The sequence below is a fragment of the Dendropsophus ebraccatus genome, chromosome 10 (genome assembly GCF_027789765.1).
Source record: "Dendropsophus ebraccatus isolate aDenEbr1 chromosome 10, aDenEbr1.pat, whole genome shotgun sequence".
Classification (NCBI taxonomy): domain Eukaryota; kingdom Metazoa; phylum Chordata; class Amphibia; order Anura; family Hylidae; genus Dendropsophus; species Dendropsophus ebraccatus.
Window position 1 is genome coordinate 40,224,800 of NC_091463.1, and position 17,894 is coordinate 40,242,693.

The 17,894-nt window shown below is 43.2% G+C and overlaps 1 protein-coding gene across 4 annotated transcripts in view; it reads right to left on the reverse strand.

The window, feature by feature from the left end:
* TEX11 (testis expressed 11) overlaps positions 1 to 17,894 on the reverse strand; it is a 241,959-nt gene that overhangs the window by 35,348 nt on the left and 188,717 nt on the right. For all 4 annotated transcript variants that reach the window (XR_011358669.1, XM_069943309.1, XM_069943310.1 and 1 more), the window contains one exon: positions 44 to 116. Coding sequence is in view for 3 of the 4 variants with exons in the window: in XM_069943309.1 (XP_069799410.1) it covers positions 44 to 116 (73 nt within the window). In the remaining variant the exon portion in view is untranslated. The remainder of the gene's footprint in view (positions 1 to 43; positions 117 to 17,894) is intronic.

Here is a 17,894-nt window from a genome sequence, read left to right on the forward strand (position 1 = left end):
AACAGCGTACGGAATTGGCTACAATTTTGTGGCAATAATATACCTGTTGACTGTAAGATAATCCATATCTCTCGACACAGTTTAATATTCTCCAGTGACTTAATGAGCAATTGAACCTAAAAAGGATATTCACCAAAATGTTAAGAAAAGAAAAGAGACGATAAAAAAAAGACTAGTATAAAAAGTACATACTAAAGTGACTGTTTGCCTATGCAATGATATTCAATATTTTTGGTCTTATTGTTTATATCAATATCAGAGTTTAGGCTGAAACATTGGCTGAAGGGATGAGTGAACTGATTCCAAACCCTTTCAGGCTCTTTTTTGTTTATGAACAAAAAAGGGTAACGGATACAGCTCACCGGTTAATTGCAGATCTACAACGGCGATTAAGCCATAGGATGGGTGCACGGAATCCTGGGCGTTGGCCAGACGCTGGTAGCGGAGGTAGCTGGAATATGAAGTGATGGAGCCAGCACTCCTGGACGTCAGCAATTAAAATATAACTTTTATTTGTGCATTTAAAAACTAAAGTGCTTCATGACAGAACAAACGCGTTTTGCGCGGTAGCGCTTAATCATGGTCTCTTGCACTAATAAAAGTTAGATTTTAATCGCTGACGTCCAAGAGTGCCGCTCCACCACTTCCTATTCCAGCTACCTCCTTTTTGTTAACTAATGTTTTTTTTTTTTAAATATATATGTTTATTAACCCTTTGAGGACCAGGCCCAAAATGACCCAGTGGACCGTGTAAATTTTGATCTTAGTGTTTCCGTTTTTTCCTCCTCCCCTTCTAAGAGCTCTAGACTTTCAGTTTTCTATCTACAAGCCATGTAAGTGCTTGTTTTTTACAGGAATAGTTGTACTTTGTAATGGAGTATTTCATTTTACCATAACATGTATGAAGGAATTCCAAAATTATTATTTATGAAGATATAAATAGGTGAAATCGTAAAAAAAGAATGCAATATGGTAACTTTTGGGGGGGTTCCTGTGTCTACGTAATACACTATATGGTAACAGCGACATGATACTTTTATTCTATAGGTCAGCCCGAACACAACCATATGCAGGTTTACACAGATTCTCTAATGTTATATATGTATTTTTTTTATGAAATCCCTTTTTTTGGCAATTAATTATTAATAAAATGGGCCTATTGTGACGCTTATAACGGTTTTATTTTTTCACCTATGGGGCTGTATAGGGTGTCATTTTTTCCGCCATGATCTCTAGTTTTTATTAATACCATATTTGTGAAGATCGGAGGTTTTGATCACTTTTTATTGATTTTTGTAATATATACTGTAACATAAAATCGGTAATCCGTGCACTTTTTTCCCTCTTTTCGTGTACGCCGTTCGCCGTTTGCAATGACGCTTGTATATTTTAATAGATCGGACAATTACGCACGCTACGGTATATTATATGTTTATCTATTTATTTATTTTTATATATTTTATTTATATAATGGGATAGGGGGGTGATTTCAGCTTTTATTGGGGGAGGGGTTTTGGGGTAGTGTAATAGTGTTTTGAACTTTTTTTTTTACACATTTGAAGTCCCTTTGGGGGACTTTACATACAGTACTTTGATTGCTCACACTGTATAATGCTATGCCTATGGCATAGCATTGATCAGTGTGATCGGCGCTCTGCTCATTGAGCCTGCCTGTGCAGGCTCAGTGTAGCAGAGCGCCAATTGGACCGCACGGAGGCAGGCGAGAGACCTCCGGCGGTCCATTTCAACGATCGGGACCCCCGCTGTCACACTGCGGGGGTCCCGATCAGTAAGTGACAGGGGACTCCCCCTGTCACTTACGCTTAAACGCCGCGGCCGCTTAAACGATTGCGGCGTTTAAGGAGTTAATGACATGCGGCAGCGCGATTGCTGCAGCGTGTCATTACCGGTGAGGTCCCGGCTGCTCACTGCAGCCGGCCCCCACCTCCTATGAAGCGCGCTCTGCTCCGGAGTGCGCTTCATAGCGGGAGAACCACCCAGGACGTACAGTTACGTCCAGGGTCGTCTGGTGACAGACTTCCATGACGTAACTATACGTCCTGGGTCGTCTAGGGGTTAAAGGTTTTTCACAAAAATATTTTCTTTTATCGTCTTTTTAAATGTTTCAGCAGAAAGTTACATTATCCCTCAGTCTAGGTTTGCTAACTGGCATTTTCTTGACTATTTATTCATGTTTATTTATTACCGTATTCCAAAGTAAATCATGTACATTAGAGATGAGCTAAGCAAATCTGGCGAAAATTCACTGTGAACTGCAATGCGAATTCCTGGCAAAACTATTTTAAGAAACCCTGCCTGGGATGCAGGTTTTAACACCACAGTAAAATCAAATGCTTGATACTGCATAATAAAATGTTTTTGCCACTAAATTTGATGCAAAACATTGGGTATAGAAGTCACATTTTACCCAAAGACTAGTATATTCAGAAAGAAAGGTTGATTTCTAACAGTAATGTGGTTTCCCCAACACAAGCACAATATTGGGTTATTCCTCACCCTACATATTAGTAGGGCATATGGAATTTTTAATAAATTCAATAGGTACCATATATGTAATACAAAATAGTATACGACAGCAACCTGGTCCTTAAAGGACTTTAGGAACCAAACAAAATCCTCCACGATGCCAGCGCAGGTATAAATGATAAAAGGGGTAGTCAATGGTGAGCTCAGTAGTATTAGCTACCAACAATTATGACTCCCAGCCACAATGATAGTGACAAGGCATAACATACATTTATTAAAAGTAGCGACGCGTTTCGGCACTATAATCCATCAGGGGTAGTCAATGGTGAGCTCAGTAGTATTAGCTACCAACAATTATGACTCCCAGCCACAATGATAGTGACAACGCATTACATAAATTTATTAAAAGTAGCGATGCGATTCGGCACTATAATCCATCAGTGCCTAATACAAAATCTCAGTGCAAAGCAATTTATACAACAGGAGTACTACAAGTCCCAGCGCAGCACTTCTGGTTACATGGAGCGCTACGCTACATATGCCATAAATCATCGGATCATCATGCCATCTAATAACGCATAATGCAGTATCCATATCACTTATAAATATACATATCATCATGTACTCACTATTCCTTTAAGCCAGTTTTATCGGATATGGAAAAACTGTACTAATAGAGAAGATTTTAACATATAGTCAAAAATTTTAAAAAAATGTTTTTCTGAAAAAGGGTATCCGAGGGAGTTGGCAGAAGGAGCTTGTAAGAAAAATTCAGTAAAAACCCAAGATGAATTATTACGACCCATCCAGAAAACTCAAAGGAATGATTTTGAAAATTCGGAGAGATGGCGGCTGAATTTCATTACCTTTTTTAACAATAGCAATGTCGTAATTAAAGAAACACTGGAAAGACATTGGCACCTGTTGACTTCGGACCCTGTTTTAAAAAAACTAATTCCGGAAAAACCGGGCCTGACTTATAGAACAGGAAAGACACTACGGAATCTTATAGCCCCAAGTAGGTTAAAAAATCCCAAACAGAGAAGAAATTTAAACATATTAGAGACGACTAAAAAGAATGGAGTGTGAATGTTGTCAAAATATATCAGTAGGGTTGAATACTTTTAAATCGAGTGCAACTGGAGAGACGTTTAAAATCAAACAACACCTTGACTGCGCTTGTCCCTTTATAGTATATCTTCTTACATGTGAATGTGGACTACAATACATTGGTCGCACGAATAAACCACTGCACAAGAGAATAAATTCACATAGGCACAATGCCACTAAAGGATTCCTAAAGCACAGCGTGTCACGACATCTAACATGTATACATAATAAAAATTTTAATAAAATATCGATTACTCCGATAGAACAGATCCCATTAGGCACACATAATAGAATAGCAGCGTTAAATAAACGAGAGACGTATTGGATTTACAGAATGCAATCATTACATCCAGATGGTCTAAATGAATTAATAGAACATGTTTAGATATATGTTCACTGTATGATTAGACCGAGAAAATTATGTTGGACTGTTTTTTGTAGATATGTTTTTTGTAGATATGTTTTATAATAGTATGTGGGTATTATTATATTTATTCTAGTATATATTGTTATTATGAATATACCCCAGGTCTGAGATATATATATATCCTTTTTAGAATTAGAGATCAATTGCATATTTTATGTATTTTCCTGTTTAATGTGTAGCTATTTATTCCTAGAATATGTGCATGTAGATAGAGTTGCAGTATAACTGTACAAGAACACACTGCCATCTAATGTACGCTGTTTACGTAGCTAGTATACGTTGCTCATTACGTTCTATGTCATTTCCGCCATTTTGGATTCGGCGAGAGGAACAGGGACGGAGCAGCGGAGGAAAGTGAGTACATGATGATATGTATATTTATAAGTGATATGGATACTGCATTATGCGTTATTAGATGGCATGATGATCTGATGATTTATGGCATATGTAGCGTAGCGCTCCATGTAACCGAAAGTGCTGCGTTGGGACTTGTTGTACTCCTGGTATATAAATTGCTTTGCACTGAGATTTTGTATTAGGCTTGAGAAAGGCACTGATGGATTATAGTGCCGAAACGCGTCATAATCTTTTAATAAATTTATGTTATGCTTTGTCACTATCATTGTGGCTGGGAGTCATAATTGTTAGCTCCTGATGAAGTGAGCCAAACGTGCGTCGGGCTGGTGGGCCGGACGGGGGTAAGATCTCAGTGTTGGTTTGTTTTTCACTTGTGTGGTTGCATAGGAATTGGAATCTGTAGGGCCTTACTTGTGGTGCTCTATTCATTACCTGGCTGGCCGCTAAGGGGTTACAAACAGTCTCTCCTCCATTATACTATATCATATTACACTACATCCATGCTGTAACTGCATTGCAGGTTAAACACTTATCATTGCTATAATTTCAGTGACCACTAGATGGTAGTGTTGCAATTAGTATACATAATATTGCAGCACTTATAATTTCTAATTTTATATTAATTTACCACACTGAGATCTTTCTCCCCCTCTGGCCTTGTGTTATCTGTGTCTTTTCCCATGAAATTCCCTAGTTTTTATCAATTTTTTATAAATGTAAATAAAGGACTTTGTTAACCCTTTGAGGACCAGGCCCAAAATGACTCAGTGGACCGCGCAAATTTTGATCTTAGTGTTTCCGTTTTTCCCTCCTCCCCTTCTAAGAGCTCTAGCACTTTCAGTTTTTTATCTACAGGGCATGTAAGTGCTTGTTTGTTACAGGAATAGTTGTACTGTGTAATGGCGTCTTTCATTTTACCATAACATGTATGACGGAATCCCAAATATATTATTTATGAAGATATAAATAGGTGAAATCGTAAATAAGAATGCAATATGGTAACGTTTGGGGGGTTCCTGTGTCTACGTAATGCACTATATGGTAACAGCGACATGATACTATTACTCTATAGGTCAGTCCGAACACAACCATATGCAGGTTACACAGATTCTCTAATGTTATATATTTTTTTTAAATGAAATCCTTTTTTTTGGCAATTAATTATAAATAAAATGGGACTATTGTGACGCTTATAACGGTTTTATTTTTTCACCTACAGGGCTGTATGGGGTGTCATTTTTTCCGACATGATCTCTAGTTTTTATTTATACCATATTTGTGAAGATCGGACGTTTTGATCACTTTTTATTAATTTTTTTTATATATAATGTAACATAAAATGGGTAATCCGCGCACTTTTTTCCCTCTTTTCATGTACGCCGTTTACCGTTCGCAATGACGCTTGTTATATTTTAATAGATCGGACAATTACGCACGCTACGGTATATTATATGTTTATTTGTTTATTTATTTTTATATGTTTTATTTATATAATGGGAAAGGGGGGTGATTTCAACTTTTATTGGGGGAGGGGTTTTGGGGTAGTGTGTTAGTGTTTTTAACTTTTTTTTTTTTACACATTTGAAGTCCCTTTGGGGGACTTTTACATACATTAGTTTGATTTCTACACTGATGAATGCTATGCCATAGGCATAGCATTGATCAGTGTTATCGGCGATCTGCTCATTGAGCCTGCCTGTGCAGGCTTAGTGCAGCAGATCGCCGATCGGACCACACGGAGGCAGGTAAGAGACCTCCGGCAGTCCGTTTTACCGATCGGGACCCCCGCAGTCACACTGCGGGGGTCCCGATCGGTAAGTGACAGGGGACTCCCCCTGTCACTTACACTTAAACGCCGCGGTCGCGCCGCGATCGCGGCGTTTAAGGAGTTAATGACACGCGGCAGCGCGATCGCTGCAGCGTGTCATTGCCGGTGAGGTCCCGGCTGCTGATTGCAGCCGGCCCCCACCTGCTATGAAGCGCGCTCCGCTACGGAGCACGCTTCATAGCGGGAGAAACACCCAGGGCGTACAGTTACGCCCTAGGTCGTCTGGGGACAGACTTCCATGGCGTAACTATACGCCCTGGGTCGTCTAAGGGTTAAACTTCTAAATAATTGTGCAATTTTTTTCGGTTTTCTATATGGTTTTGTTGCACTGTATGTTGTTTAGGCAGGACTTTCTTTTGGGTTGTCTGTCATAATTGTTGGTAGCTAATACTACTGAGCTCACCATTGACTACCCCTTTTATCATTTATACCTGCGCTGGCATCGTGGAGGATTTTGTTTTGTTCCTAAAGTCCTTTAAGGACCAGGTTGCTATCGTGTACTTTTGTTCATACGCTGTATGGAGGATCTTGAGCCGAGCTGCGGTATTGGAGCTATGTGTGATATAGTGTTGTGTCTATATTTTCTGACTACAATATTACACTAGGAGGCGCCCTTCCTCTCTTCTCTTATACAAAATAGTATGGGATCCCGCCTCTGTTACTGACAGGCTGCGTGGACTTGAAACGCCACGTCTCAAGCCCGCATTAGACACCAGGAAGTGGCAGGGCAGCGGGGACCGGAGCGTCGCGTTACGGGATTCGCCGCTGGAACCGGGGAGGTGAGTGGATGTCGTTCCCCTTAGCCACCTCCTCCCTCGCCATATAAAAAAAAGCCCCCAGGCCTGAGTACCCCTTTAACCCCTAGGCGACCCTGGACGTACCCAAAAGTACAGGCAATTTTAAGAAACTTTGTAATTCGTTTTATTAGCCGAAAAATGAATTTTTATCATGAAAAAGCAGTTTGAAGCTCCCCCCTGTCTTTATGGTTTTCCTATGGAGAGAGAATGTAGAGGCAGCAAAACAGGACAACAATGAGTTAATTTACACTCACAGGCTCTCTCTTCTGCAGTCACCACTGACCTCTCTGACCTCTGAATAGCCCTTTGAATAGCTCCCCCGCTGTGTTATCCTTTGTTCTCAGCCACGGCCGTTTCTAGAGGCGGACGGGCTGGGCAACCACACGGGGCACTGACAGCTTGGGGGCGCTGGTGGTATCCTGGCCGTCCATCGGTCGCCTCATCACCTGCCATGGCTGACCGCCTCATCACCTGCCCTGACCGCTCCATTCCCGTCCCTGACCGCCCCATCACCAGCACTGACCGCAGCTTCCCCCTTACGGGCCGCGCTCCGCTCTGCCGAGAGCTCAGCACCTGTCAGGCCGCCGCCCCCGCACACATCCTCTCCCTCCAGCAGGCCGAGTGATGTCATATCACTGCGCCTGCTAGAGGGAGGAGATGTGTGCAGGGGCTGAAGATGAGACGGGGACTAGCTGTATGTTACTGAATTAAGGTGAGTATAATGTGTTTTTTTGTTGGGGGGGGGGATGCAATGCACAGGGGGGATTATCAATATGGCGACAGCATAGGGGGGATTTTTACTATAGGACAGACTATGGGGGTGGGGGCACATGGGAGATATTACTAAGGGGCAGAGCACAGGGGGATTATTAATATAAGGGGGGGCATAGAGGGGATATTCCTAAGGGGCAGAGCACAGGGGGATTATTACTAGGGGGGGGGCACAGGGGGGATATTTCTAAGGGGCAGAGCACAGGGGGATTATTACTATAGGGAGGCACAGGGGGGATATTCCTATGAGGCAGAGTAGAGGGGGATTATTACTATAAGGGGGGGGGGGCAGGGGGGATATTCCTAAGGGGCAGAGCACAAGGGGGATTATTAATATGGGGACAGCATAGGGGGGATTTTTACTATGGGGCAGATCGGGGGGGGGGGGGAAGAGATTATTACTATGGGGGAGCACAGGGGGGATTAATACTATATGAGGGTACAGCAGGGGATCCTACATGCAGGAGGCAACTCACATACTTACTGACTTTACTGCACATGACACAAAAAAGTGGAAGTTGTAAAAGTGTGGAGCCTAAGATGTTTATCTGGCAAGTTCACAAGAGAAGAATTGTAGCTGCAAGAAATCATCATGGTGGTCTGGGCCGGATAGAGGGGAAAAGGAAAGTGATGCCTCAGAACAAAGAAGACGTCACCTGTGAGTCATTGATTGACTTTTTTTTGCCCCAAGTTGAACAAGGTTGAATATCACCGCTCTGTGCCATAATACACACATTGCTTCTTCCTAGTAACAACCGACGCTGCTCCCCCCCCCCCCCGACATCACTTGAGGGGGGGGACTTTTAGCGAGATTCGCCCTGTAGTTCAAATTACCTAGAAACGGCCCTGTTCTCAGCTCTCAGCTGCCCGCTAATCTCGCTCCTTCCTCCTCCTCCCTCCCCTTTTCATAGAACAGACAGATCCAACTGATGAAAAACCAGTCGAGCAGTGGATGAAAGAAAGGAGAGGAGGGGGAGGGACCTGGGAAAAGGCTTTTTACATGTAGATAATGGCATATTTGTCTAATAAACTCAATTACAAAGTTTCTTAAAATCACCTGGACTATTGATTTCTGCAAAAAAATTTCTAACGACAGTGACTCTTTAAGTTTTATTTGGAGTGCGTCGGAAGAGGGGAAGTCTTATACGACCAGCATATCCCAAATGCTATATTTTACCTGGAAAAGTTGGCGGTCGTCTTATACGCTCAGTCATTTTCTACTCCGGAAAATACGGTAGATCAAAATGTGGTAGGGAGGAGGGAAGAGGATGTTTTTTCAAAGAAGCAAACTCATTATCCCAAGACCTAAATCCAAATAATCTGTCAAATTTGGGCTTAAGTTCTGTGTGGTTTGAAATATAGAAAATATTAGAGTTATTGAAGTATTCGAGGTATTTTTTAAATCTGTTTCATCCCCATCTGGGGTAGTTATATATTTTTATATATTTTCCATTTTACATGTTTAACCCCTTAGCGACCCATGACGTACCTGGTACGTCATGGTGCCGCGGGGGGTGTTCAGGGTCCCGGCGGTGCCCCGCTCTTTACGGAACCGATCCCAGCTGCAATCTGCAGCCAGGCAGTGCCTCTATTAGCCGGCGCGGGTCCTGTTGCCACGCCGGCTAATTAAGCACTTCAATACAGCTGTCAAACCTGACAGCTGCATTGAAGTGCTTTATGCACAACATCCCTGGTGTCAAGTGGCACGGATCCGTTCTTCTGGCCGGCCCGGGCCTCAGCGTCGGAATGACGCTGATCTGGGCTCGGTAATAGATTGCTATGGCCTGCAGCAGGCCATAGCAATTTATCACCGATATGATGGATCATTGCTGTGTATATACACAGCATTGATCTCTATGAGAGATCAGTGCTTTGTATATACAAGTCCCTCAGGGGGACTTCTAGTTTATGTAAAAAAAGTGTTTTTATTAATAAAAAATCCCCTCCCCTAATAAAAGTATTAAATAATTATTAAATAAACAAATAAATAAACATATTAGGTATCGCCGCGCACTTAATCGCCCGAACTATTAATCACATTCCTGATCTTGCACGGTAAACGGCGTCAGCGCCAAATCCAGAAAAAATGTAATAAAAAGTGATCAAAAAGTCGTATATGCGCAATCAAGGTACCGATAGAAAGTACATGTCATGGCGCAAAAAATGACACCTCACACAGCCCCATAGACCAAAGGATAAAAGCGCTATAAGCATGGGAATGGAGCGATTTTAAGGAACATATATTTGTTAACAATGGTTTGAATTTTTTAAAAGCCATCATATAAAAGAAAAGTTATACATGTTACATATCATTGTAATCGTAACAACTTGAGGAACATGCATAACCAGTCAGTTTTACCATAGGGCGAACGGCGTAAATGCAAAACTCCCCGAAATCAAAACAAATTCTTTTTTCTTTTTTCAATTTGACAGCGCAAATGATTTTTTTCCGGTTTCGCAGCATATTTTATGGAAAAATAATGCCTGTCATTGCAAAGTACAATTGGTTTTGCAAAAAATAAGTGCTCATATAAGTCTCTAGGTGAAAAAATGCAAGTGCTATGGACTTTTAAACATCAAATGGAAAAAGCAAAAGCGCAAAAACGTAAATTGGCTTTGACCTTAAGGCAGTGATTTTCAACCTTTTTTGAGCCGCGGCACACTTTTTATACTTAAAAAATCCCAGGGCACACCACCAACCAAAATGGCACAAAATGACACTAAAACAGTACATATTGTACATATAGTTAATAATATAGATTCTAAATGTATTTATACTCAGTGTGAAACCTGGGCCTGTTTTCTTCTCCCCCCCTGTGCTTCTCTCCACCATACTTCTCCCCCCTACTTCTCTCCTGTGCTTCTCTCCACCATACTTCTCCCCCCTGCTTCTCTCCTGTGCTTCTCTCCACCATACTTCTCCCCCCCTCCACCATACTTCTCCCCCCTGCTTCTCTCCTGTGCTTCTCTCCCGTGCTTCTCTCCACCATGCCTGTGCCATGCGCATCGCAGGAAAGACAGCGGGAGCTTAGGGAGTTAAATGCATGGCTCAAGTCATGGTGTAGAGGAGAAGGGTTTGGGTTTTTAGAGCACTGGGCTGACTTTTCATTGGGGTACAATCTGTTTTCCGCAGATAATTTGCACCTTAATGGAAGGGGGTCCGCTGTGCTGGGGGAGAGAATCCTAGAAGGGGTGGAGAGTTTTTTAAACTAGGGATGTGGAGGGAGGACAATGTAGTATGTAATGTAGTGGCGGATAGGTTAGAGAGGGGACAGAACATTGAGGAGGGAGGAGAAGGGTCCTGTGGGGGGAGGATAAGACCAGTGCATAGGGAGATCCATATGTTGCGGATGAACAGTGAGGATGATTGTAGCCACAGCACAGTAATAAATCCCATTTCTTATAATGAATCGGTTAAACTCAATGGTAATATAAAGTGTATGCTTACTAATGCCAGAAGCCTAGCCAGCAAGATGGGGGAGCTAGAGGCCTTGGTTCTGGAGGAGTCCATTGATGTGGTTGGTGTGACTGAGACATGGCTGGACTCCTCACATGACTGGGCTGTCAATATTCAGGGATTTACGTTGTTCAGAAAGGACCGGGTGGGCAGAAGGGGAGGAGGAGTATGTCTGTATGTCAGAAATGATATTAAAGTGAGTGTAAAAGATGCAATAGTGGGAGATGACTGTGATGATGTGGAAGCATTATGGGTAGAACTACAGAAGGAGGTAAAGAGTGAAAAAATTATTCTTGGTGTAATCTATAGACCCCCCAACATTACTGAGGAGGTAGATGGCCAGTTGAATAGACAAATAGAGCGGGCTGCCCGGGAGGGAACAGTAGTGATAATGGGGGACCTCAACTACCCAGATATAGATTGGGGTCACGGTTCAGCTAAATCCACAAAGGGGAGGGAATTTCTTAACCTCCTGCAGGATAATTTTCTGGGCCAGTTTGTGGAGGAGCCAACTAGAAGTGATGCCTTGTTGGATCTGGTTATTTCTAACAACGCTGAGCTGGTTGGGGATGTCACTGTCCATGAACACCTGGGGAATAGTGACCACAATATAGTGACTTTTAGCTTAAAGTGTAGAAAAGAAAAACATGTTGGGAGGGCAAAAACTCTTAATTTTAAAAGGGCCAATTTTCCTGGGTTAAGGGCAGAACTTCAGGGCATAGACTGGGAGCGGCTGCTGTCACATACGGATACAGCTAATAAATGGGAAATCTTCAAATCCACATTAAATAACTGTACTGCCAAATATATTCCTATGGGTAACAAATATAAACGGTTAAAATCCAATCCCACATGGCTTACAACCGAGGTTAGAAGGGCTATAAATGAGAAAAAAGGGGCATTCAAAAAATATAAATCAGAGGGGTCAGCTGTAGCATTTAAACATTACAAAGAAGTCAACAAAACCTGTAAAAATGTAATAAAAGCAGCAAAAATTCACAATGAAAGGCAGGTAGCTATAGAAAGCAAAAGAAACCCCAAAAAATTCTTCAAATATATTAATGCAAAAAAACCAAGGTCAGAGCATGTAGGACCCCTAAATAATGGTGAAGGGGAATTAATAACTGGGGATCAGGAGAAAGCTGAGTTACTTAATAAATTCTTCAGTTCTGTATATACAAAAGAGGATGGAGCTGTGGTGGGTGGGGCCAGTACTGAGGTGGGTGGGGCCAGTGCTGCTAACACATGTAATGTACTGAACTGGTTTACTATAGATATGGTCCAAGATAAATTAAACAAACTCAATGTAACCAAAGCTCCAGGGCCTGATGGATTGCACCCCAGAGTTCTTAGGGAACTCAGTTCTGTAATTTCACTACCCTTGTATGAAATATTCCGTGATTCTTTGCTTACTGGCATTGTGCCGAGGGACTGGCGTAAGGCAAATGTAATGCCGATCTTCAAAAAGGGCTCTCGAACTTCCCCAGGTAACTATAGACCCGTAAGCTTAACGTCCATTGTGGGGAAACTATTTGAGGGGCTTATAAGGGACTACATCCAGGAATATGTAGTGGCTAATAGTATTATAAGTGATAACCAGCATGGCTTTACTAAGGACAGAAGCTGTCAAACCAACCTGATATGTTTCTATGAAGAGGTAAGTAGAAGCCTGGATGGCGGCGCGGCTGTGGATATCGTGTACCTGGATTTTGCAAAAGCGTTTGACACAGTTCCTCATGGACGTCTGATGGGTAAGTTAAAGTCTATCGGTTTGGAAAATTTAATGTGTAACTGGATTGAAAACTGGCTTAATAATCGTACCCAGAGAGTGGTGGTCAATGATTCCTACTCCGAATGGTCCCCGGTAATAAGTGGTGTACCCCAAGGGTCAGTACTGGGCCCTCTTCTGTTTAACTTGTTTATTAATGATATTGAGAATGGAATTAACAGCAATGTTTCTATCTTTGCAGATGACGCCAAGCTTTGTAGTACAGTACAGTCTATGGAGGATGTGCAGATGTTACAGGATGACTTAGACACACTGAGTGTTTGGGCGTCCACTTGGCAAATGAGGTTCAATGTGGATAAATGTAAAGTTATGCACCTGGGTACTAATAACCCACATGCATCATATGTCCTGGGGGGAGTTACTCTGGGAGAGTCGCTGATGGAGAAGGATCTGGGTGTACTTGTAGATAATAGACTACAGAACAGCACACAATGTCAGTCAGCTGCTTCTAAGGCCAGCAGGATATTGTCATGCATTAAAACAGGCATGGACTCACGGGACAGGGATATAATATTACCGCTTTATAAAGCTTTGGTGCGGCCTCATCTGGAGTATGCCGTCCAGTTTTGGAATCCGATTCATAAAAAAGATGTTCTAGAGCTGGAGAGGGTACAAAGACGGGCAACTAAACTAATAAGGGGAATGGAGCATCTTAGTTATGAGGAGAGATTAAAAGAATTACATTTGTTTAGTCTGGAGAAGAGACGTTTAAGGGGAGATATGATTAATTTATTTAAATACATAAATGGCCCCTACAAGACATATGGGGAAAAGATCTTCCAGGTAAAACCCCCTCAAAGGACAAGGGGGCACTGCCTCCGCCTGGAGAAAAAAAGGTTCAATCTCCGGAGGCGACAAGTCTTCTTTACCATGAGAACTGTGAATCTGTGGAACAGTCTACCACAGGATCTGGTCACAGCAAAAACAGTAGAGGGCTTCAAAACAGGGCTAGACAAGTTCTTAGAGCAAAATAATATAAATGCATATGTATAGAACCTATCACCCCTCCCCCTTCCCTGTATCCATCCCCTCCTTGGTTGAACTTGATGGACATGTGTCTTTTTTCAACCGTATTAACTATGTAACTATACTTCTCCCCCCTACTTCTCTCCTGTGCTTCTCTCCTGTGCTTCTCTCCACCATACTTCTCCCCCCTGCTTCTCTCCTGTGCTTCTCTCCACCATACTTCTCCCCCCTGCTTCTCTCCTGTGCTTCTCTCCCGTGCTTCTCTCCACCATACTTCTCTCCCCCCTGCTTCTCTCCGCTGTTTCTCTCCCCCATCCCCATGTTTCTCTCCCCCCTGCTTCTCTCCCTGTCTCTCCCGTCTCTCCCCCATCCTTCTCTCCACCAAACTTCTCTCCCCCCTGCTTCTCTCCGCTGTTTCTCTCCCCATCCCCATGTTTCTCTCCCCCATTGTTTTCTCCTGTTTCTCTCCCCCATCCCTAGGTTTCTCTCCCCCCCCTTCCTCCTCACCTCCTCCGAGATGGTCGCCGCTGCTGTCCGCCTCACCTACTGGCCGCCTGTAGGGACCGGGTGTGCTCCTCCAATCAGCGGAGACTGGGAGCGTGGTGCGCTGCGGCCGGCCATAGCGCACGTTGATTGGATGCATGCATCACGGCCCGCCGCAGCGCACCATGCTCCCGGTCTCCGCTGATTGGATAGAAGGAGCACGTCCGAGCGCTACAGGCGGCCAGTAGGTGAGGCAGACAGCAGCAGCAGGGCGATCTGCAGGGGCCCCATAGTTTGGGGAACTTTCTCTGCGGCACACCTGACCATGTGTCGCGGCACACTAGTGTGCCACGGCACACTGGTTGAAAATCACTGCCTTAAGGGGTTAATTTACATTGTAGCAACACATAGTAAAGAAATGAGATTGTAAAAACTCAGTCTGCCTCCTTCATTAGTCTCTCATTAGCTCTGCAAAGCAAGAAAACAGCGCTCATCATCTTTACTCCGTTGGCCTGTGTAAAAGGGCCTTTAACCACCACAAGAAAGGACATAAGGAGGGTTTGATCCATTATTCCTACTTCTGCATTTAAAAGGGCTTTTCCCTTTGTTTATTATGCTGAATATCATGGTGCTCCGCACTCCTGTTTCCTGGTTTCAGACGTCCTTTATTGATAGAAAGTTCAGGTCAGCAATACTCTGGTGATGTCACCACTGCTGTCCCAAACTGCAAGCAATTAAAACTGTCATCCCTAATAGTACAGAAAGGCCAGAACACACAGTGATTGCGCAGCCCCAGCTGCCATGGTGCAGTATGGGTCATACCAAATTTAAATGACTTGTACACTATTGGATTTGGCAAGGAGTAAAATCCTAGCAACTGCTGCTATGTAGAAGTAAATACAGGTTATTGGAAATATACTTAGTATGCACTGAGGAATGTAAATCCATCCATTTATTTAGATGGGAAAAACCCTTTTAATGATAATTCCGGGCTGCATTGATTTTTGTTGGGTTGGAGAGGGGGAGGATGAAAGAAGTAACATGCTCTTCAGAGCTAGTGCCGGTATCCCGCAGCTCTGGTCCCCTAGTCCCAGCCGCTTCTGGGTCTGAGTTGGGACATGATGTGTTAGGCCCACTTAGCCAGTCAGAGGCCGAGTCAGGACCCCGCTACAGCTGCTGACTAGCTGAGTGGTCCTCGCTTGTCATATCCCAGGTCCCCACTCAGACCCAGAAGCTGCGGGATACTGGCACCATTGCTGTGGCAGGGGAGGTGAGAGCATGTTACATCTTTCATCCTCCCCAGCACTCTGCCAAAAATCACTCCTGCCTGGAGTTCTCCTTTAAAGAGGACCTGTCACCCCCCGTGCCGGGGTGACAGGCTCCGAAGCCCAGCTAGATCCCCTTATACTGACCTCATGTTGCTTAGTCCTGCTCCCGGAGCCGGTCCCGGGAGGGAGATATCCTGGTCAGAAGCCGGCGCGTGCGCTGTGGAGATAGGTCTGGCGTCTATAGAGAATGAATGGAGCCGTGCGGCCGCTGCAGAGATGAGTCCGGCTCCATTCATTCTCTATGGACGCCGGACCTATCCCTTCTGACCAGGATATCTCCGTCCCAGGACCGGCTCTGGGAGCGGGACTCGGCGAGATGAGGTCAATATTAGGGGATCTAGCTGGGGGTCGAAAGCCTGTCACCCCTGGGGTGACAGGTCTCCTTTAAATCTAGGATAATTCATGCATACTTTGGTTGTTCAAAAGATTTTACATAGCAATTGCAGCTATAAACTAAAAGTATAAGCAAACAAAAATACAGATTATACTTAAACCCTTAAGGACAGAGCCTGAAATGGCCTTAATGACAGAGACAAATTTTATGAATATGACCTGTGTCACTTTAGTCATTAATAACTTCGGGATGCTTTTACCTATCCGGCTGATTCTGAGATTGTTTTCTCGTGACATATTGTACTTTACATTTCTGGTAAATTGGAGTCGATACTCATAACAAATCTTTATGAAAAAATCCCAAATAATGTGAAAAAATGTGAAAAAAATGCATTTTTCCAACTTTGAAACTTTTTTGCGTATACAGAAAGTGGTTATACCACATAAATTATATATTAAATAGCATTAGCAACATGTCTACTTTATGTTGGCGGCATTTATTAAACTATCTTTCATTTTTTTTAGACAATAGAAAGCGTAAAACATTAGCAGCAAATTTCCAAATTTTCTGTAAAATTTCAAAATCAGATATTTTTAGGGACCTGTTCAGGTTTAAAGTGTATTTGAGGGGCCTGTATGTTAGAAAGCCCCACAAAGCACCCCATTTCAGAAACTGCACCCCCCAAACTCTGCAAAAGCATATCCAGAAAGTGTTTTAACCCTTTAGGGGAGTCACAGAAATAAAAGCTAAGTGTGTAAGGAATTTGAAAATTTTAATTTTCTGTGCAGAGATTTTATTGTAATCCAATATTTTTCATAATTATAAACCTATTACCAGAGAAATGCACCCCAATAATTATTGTCCCGTTTCTGCAGTTTATAGAAATACCCCATATGTGACCCTATTGCGCTATTTGATGCAACCACAAGCCTCAGATATAAGGGAGCGCCTAGTGATTTTCAACGCCTCCGTTATATTTGGTCATTTTTAACTGTACCACTTCAGGTTGGCAGAGGCTCTGGGGTGCCAAAACCTAAAAAACACCCCTAAAGGGACACCATTTAGAAAACTACACCCCTCAAGGAATGTAACAAGGGGTGCGGTGAGCATCTGGACCCCATAGGTGCTTCACAGATTTTCCGAACAATATGGCGTGAAAAAAGAAAAATTTATTTTTTACACTAAAACGTTGTTCTAGCCTTCAATTTTTCATTTTCTTAAAGGGATAAGAGGCAAAAAAAGACACAAAATGTGTAGCGCAGTTTCTCCCGAGTATGGAAATACCCCACATGTGGCGATAAAGTGCCAAGGGGGCGCAGGACGAGCCTCCAAAGGGAAGGAGCGCCAATTGGCTTTTGGAAGCTGAATTTCACTGAAAAGGATTTCAAGCGCCATGTCGCATTTACAGAGCCCTCGTGCTGCCAAGACACTGGAAACCCCCCACAAGTGACCCGATTCTGGAAACTACACCCCTCAAGGAATCTAACAAGGGGGGCAGTGAGCATATGGACCCCACTGGTGACGGGCACAAATGTGGAACAATGTGACATAAAAGTAAAAAATTTCATTTTTTCACTTTCATGGCACAAATGTGCCCTTCATCAAGGGGTCCATATCCTCACTGCACCCCTTGTTAGATTCCTTGAGGGGTGCAGTTTCCAGAATGGGGTCACTTGTGGGGGGTTTCCAGTGTTTTGGCAGCACGAGGGCTCTGTAAATGCGACATGGCGTTCATCATCCATTCTAGCCAAATCCAACCT